Genomic DNA, 5176 nt, shown 5'->3' with positions numbered 1-5176 from the left:
AAATTTAAAAAAATAATAATAAATTTACTTGTTTGTCATTTCACAATAATAATTATGCTAACTTTAACATAGCCATGCTGATCGATGCCAACAACCACAGGCTTCAAATCTCTACAAGATAAAACGGAAGAACATAAAGAAAGAGTTCACTACTTGTACTGCTAGAGTGACAATGCAATATAATGTGGTACATGTACATGCCTGTACATTCATATAAAATGAAAACAAGATGCAATTTATATTCACAAAATTAACAATGTACAGTATGCTGTACAGCTCCTTTATTTCGTGGCCTTAAATTTTTATTGTTTAAACATTAGAATTAATTTACAAAATAATAATATTTTGTTAATATTCATTTGATGTTAATAAAACTTAGTAGAATTAATTTTAGTGGATTTGAGCCAGCACAAATATTAATTTCACACAAAATTAACCAGGTAAACGGTATGTCATAATAATACATAATGCAGCTATCATGAATGAAGTTCCAAGAATGCAACCACATAAAACCATAAATGTTACATAAATGCCTCCACAATCTGTTTTATAGATAAAAGAACACATCACGAAGCTACATCATTATGTGCAACTCACCATGACAATGTTCTCTACTGCACATTATTAAAGTCTCAACAAGATCATATCATACAGGAATACCACTGCTGAATATATGAATGATAGATAATATTTTTAATACCATAGGGCGCTTTTTAGGACTGTAAATTTTGTGATTTTTTGAAAATTTGCAAAAATTAATTCTGTGAAAATCAAATTATTACAGCATAGTACAAGATGGCAGACAGCATAATTTTGCAAAAAATTAAATCCGTGAAAATTAGATTTATAGGCAAACTACGGCACACAATAATTACAATAATACTATAGATAATAAATACAAAACATTTGTGAGGCTTTTAAAGGAATCTGGTTACATAAAAAACATAACACACACACACACACACACAATAAAGTCCATTATAAAATAATTTGCCCTATAAAAAATTGTTTGGGTTATTATACACAGTTAGTACAAATTTAGATTAGGCGTTGATTGGTGTTGGGGTTTATAATTTACACATTAAAGTACCGGCATTTTTGCCCTATTAAAAGATGTGACAGGCCAAGTTGCCAACTGACCAAGGATTTATGTTAATTAAAACTGATCCAGCACACATAAAATAGATAAACTTTTAAACATTGATCAGTCAGTGATCTACCAATCACCAATCTTATAGCATCGAGTATAGCATAGGTTTAGCCTTTGATGATCAAGTAATGAAATTGTCATGGTCACTCAAGCTAACACCAATAAAATATCACATACCTTTTTGAGCTGAAGACTACTGAAACCAAGACTGAAACAGTTTAGACAGAAGAGTCCACCATTAAAGAATGATAAGAATGTAAAGAGGCGTGGTGATAAATCTGTATCATGTTGCATTGTGTTATAGCTTTTGGATCTACCTTTTACATGCTTAAGTTGTAATACTAGCAATGCCAATGAAACTGAACATACTTTGACTTTTTTCAGTTTTTTATTAAATGTTGAAAAAATAGAAAAATATGGAGATACTTATCAAAATGACAAAAAATTGGAAACTGTATTTCATAAGCAAAAAGATAATGATTATAACCCTTTTACTTTGTGGGCAATATCGTACCTTCCAGCCTCTTTCAGTGCTTCAATTAATCTGTGGCGTGTTGCATCGCGACGTCTCAGCCAAACCAAGATCATTTCCGTCCTACAATGATCAACATCAGTACTATGTCTGTATTTGATCCTTTCCAAATCAGCATTATCAATACCAAGGTGAATTCCTACAATATCCCAGAGGCCAACTAAGTCTTTAATGGCAGATAGTATAATAGGAGCATGACTTTCATCTATAGTGCAAATAATAAATATTTATTGTTCTTAAAACTACAATGATCATACTTAGTCTCTTAAATTTTGATGGTAGTGATTCATACATTGGCAGTGATTCAACAGTTGATGATTCTGGAGTATAAGTTGATGTATCTTCATCACTTGACTGCATCTCTTCCTTTTCTTTCTCAATAGCTATGTATACATGCAAAAAAGTATAGTCATAAGTCATTGATCATTGAAACTAACTCTCATGAGGTAAAACATCACTGTCTGCACTATTTGAACATTCATTCACTGCCCCCACACCTTAAGAGTATCATTTTAAGTTTTAATGTATTTCCAAATAATTTAACTTACTTTCAACCTCTGGAGAATGCAGTGATAAGGTCATATACGCTTCCAATGGTGAAGGTAGTGGTAATAAAACATCATCTACTGCTTTATTATATGAATAATGAATACATAGTTTGTATACTTACATGGTACAGATTGAACACTCTCAGCCTGGTTGGTGTGAATCACAACTGTATTTAAAGGGTTTGCTGCACTGATTGTATTTATGTTATTGTCTTCACTGTGATCAATAGTGTCAGATGGAGACTGCTCAGTGACACTACATGTATGTTGGACAAGAAGTTCTGAAGAACATTAAGTACATAAGCTTTAATAAAACTATATGAAAGCTACCTTGTTGTTGTCGTTCAATTACATTAGTAGTATTTCCTTCTTGATTGAAAATATCCCAATATTTTGGAGGATCATCGTCAGGTTCTGCTGCTAATTGATTGCTAAGTTCATTCTGATTATTTTCCTCTTCTATAGGAACAAGAGAAGGAAGGGGTGGGTCAATGTTTCTCTCTTCATCTTCTCGAGTATTATCAGTCGATGGAGTATCAACAACACTGCTTAAGTAGAATTTTAAGTTCAAATCTTTATCAAATGAATCAACACTGCCTCTAGTTTTATGAGAAATTCTTGAATCAAATTGTCGTCTTCGTGTCATCTTTTTATGGCAACCTTCACAACAATCAAATAAGGCATCCATAACAGGAACTAGACTAAAATGATCACAGTCCATATGAGGAATTATACACATTGAAAAACAATTTAAGCAGCAACAGCAGCAGCAAAAAAAAATTCCCAATACAGTTGTTGCAATAAAACCATCATATATTGATCCATGGAGTATTGAGCTGGAAAATGTATGGAGCATATCAGTAGTGTTAGTTGGTTGAATTAAAAAGTATGTGGTAGATTCATCAGCACAAATGAATGTGTTACACACAGTGACAGTGCAGGTATGTGAATGATCACAAGTTTGTTTAAGTCCAGTAGTATTATAACGTTTACATACAACAGAACCATTAGCTTGAATGGTGAAGCCACTCTCCACCTCAGCCCCCACATAATATACTCCATCAGTTGTAATGTTAAAGAAATAGCTATATGTGGCATTTGATGTAAAGCAATGACGGGCTATTATTACTTGACTATTTAGATTTGAGTTGACAAAATTATTAAAACTAGTCCTGTTATCAAAAAGATACAGGCAAGCTGCATTTTCTAAATTAAGCATTTCAGTAGGTTCTATTGTTATGTTATACTGAATTGAAGATCCGGCAAGTAAATAAAATGGGTTGTAGCTTCCAAGATAATTTAAATCATATACCTTTCTCCACAATACTGAAATATAAATTTGCTGAGAATGAAGGTCCTCAGTGATAATTGGAGGAATGTGATCAGTTTCAAAAATTGTATATTCATGGTAGATTTCAAATTTTACTTCAGCAATGGCAGGACTATTAACTTCAAAAAGTGCTGAACTGTCATCTAGCATGTCACCAATAGTAGAATCTCCAGAGCTAATTATTGTTGCATTTGGTATAACGCTAATAAATAATGCAGCTATTACGAATGAAAATCGAAGAATGGAACCACATAAACCCATAAGTACTATATAAGCGAGTCCCCAATCTGTTTAATAAATAATAGAACACATCATGAAGCTACATCATTATGTGCAACTCACCATAACAACGTTCTCTAAGGTTGCACATTATTCAAGTCTCAACAAAATATCATACAGGAATGCTGCTGCTAAATATGAATGATAGATAATATACACAATCATAAATATTAGAGTAAATGAAAGGGATAGGAATCTTCCGTTGCATGGGTGCATTATTCCATTAAAATTATTAGGTTGCCTAGCAACCTAAGCTAGTTACCCCTGACCAGACTTGCTCTCTCCAGCTCTGATTCTTACCTATAGCACTCGCATAGTAGTGATTACAGTGTCATATGATACTTTGAAGAAATCAGCTGTTATATATACCACTATCATAGCCAAAGATAGCAAGGTTTAGGCTTTTCTATTGCATTTATTAGCGATTAAAAGTTAAAAAAGTACCAGTTTGTTCTTTGGTCCCCAATATCTCAAAAGCAATATCATAAATAGAGGATTTAAAGCAACCCCTATTTAAGAGTTCTTTTCTTTACTCTTCCAACTTTAATAATTCCTGAAGCTTGTTTTCTTGACATTTTATGCTCAAAAACAAGTAAACTTTCCGTGTTTAGTTGGGTACCATTATCTCACTGCTTGAACGAGTAATGACTAAAGAGGCTTAAGGTACAGAATCTAGATGAGTTATTCTGGGTCTTCAGCCCATTATTTTGTCTTTGCGAAGCATACTTTTGCTATTACAAGGGACAAATTAAGGCCTAGTCAGGCTAGTCACCCATAGTGGCTATGGAGAATAACAGCTAGAGTATACTAGTATCCGGATTCCTCCACTTTCTAGGGTAAGTAGCTTGATTTCCCAGGAATGGAAGTTTCCTATCCCTTCATTTACTCTAATTTCTATGACACAATTTATTAGCTTCAATAATACTATAGATATAAATACAAAACATTTATGAGGCTTTAAGGAATCTGGTTATATAAAAGAACATAATGCACACACAAAAAGTCTAATATAAAGACCTGTCATGGGATAATTTGCCCATTAAAAAATGTCCTAGTACTACCTTAAAGCCACTATTATTTGCAAGTATTAATTGTTGTATTTTTAGCAAGTGGCTTTAAAATTGCAAAAAATAGTACTTGCAATTATTAAAAATTTAGGTTCATTAATAGTTATTAATTGTAAAAAAACAAATTGCAAAAATTTGTGCATGCTAAATCAATATATGTCTACTTTTAAAAAAGTGGCTTTAAGCTATACACAATTAGTAAAAATTGGTTGGGTTAGGGTACTGGCACAGGACAATTTTCGTCCCAACAAAAAATAATTTGTGACAGGC

General features: G+C 32.6%; 1 protein-coding gene and 1 long non-coding RNA gene across 3 annotated transcripts; both read right to left on the bottom strand.

The window, feature by feature from the left end:
* Positions 1 to 399: 399 nt before the first annotated feature.
* On the bottom strand, positions 400 to 1376 carry LOC109590398 (uncharacterized). 2 transcript variants are annotated; one of them, XR_002189295.1, is made up of 3 exons: positions 1328 to 1376; positions 598 to 662; positions 400 to 542 (listed from the first exon to the last, which is right to left on the bottom strand). It is a non-coding gene; the product is annotated as an uncharacterized LOC109590398 (long non-coding RNA). The 2 variants fall into 2 exon arrangements; XR_002189294.1 differs by having other exon boundaries at positions 598 to 665; positions 1328 to 1364.
* A 203-nt stretch (positions 1377 to 1579) lies between these two features.
* LOC109590396 (uncharacterized) lies at positions 1580 to 3979 on the bottom strand. Its single transcript, XM_020006322.1, has 7 exons — positions 3903 to 3979; positions 2561 to 3847; positions 2353 to 2511; positions 2231 to 2308; positions 2120 to 2179; positions 1940 to 2065; positions 1580 to 1887 (listed from the first exon to the last, which is right to left on the bottom strand). Exons 1-7 carry the CDS (start codon positions 3928 to 3930, stop codon positions 1631 to 1633), a joined length of 1995 nt encoding a protein of 664 aa, XP_019861881.1. The 5' UTR covers positions 3931 to 3979; the 3' UTR covers positions 1580 to 1630.
* Positions 3980 to 5176: the final 1197 nt, after the last annotated feature.

The sequence above is a fragment of the Amphimedon queenslandica genome, unplaced genomic scaffold (genome assembly GCF_000090795.2).
Source record: "Amphimedon queenslandica unplaced genomic scaffold, v1.1 AMPQUscaffold_10084_Cont17574, whole genome shotgun sequence".
Lineage (NCBI taxonomy): Eukaryota > Metazoa > Porifera > Demospongiae > Haplosclerida > Niphatidae > Amphimedon > Amphimedon queenslandica.
Note: the sequence above shows the minus strand (reverse complement) of the source record. Positions and strands in the feature narration are given on the sequence as shown.

Excerpts from the sequence above, each read along its gene's own strand:
- LOC109590396 (XM_020006322.1), bottom strand. The coding sequence starts at position 3,930 with ATGTGCAACCTTAGAGAACGTTGTTATG. Across the intron at positions 2,309-2,352 it reads GAGTGTTCAATCTGTACCAT|TAGATGATGTTTTATTACCA; the intron begins GTAAGTATACAA and ends ATAATAAAGCAG. Across the intron at positions 2,066-2,119 it reads TGATGTTTTACCTCATGAGA|CTATTGAGAAAGAAAAGGAA; the intron begins GTTAGTTTCAAT and ends ATGTATACATAG.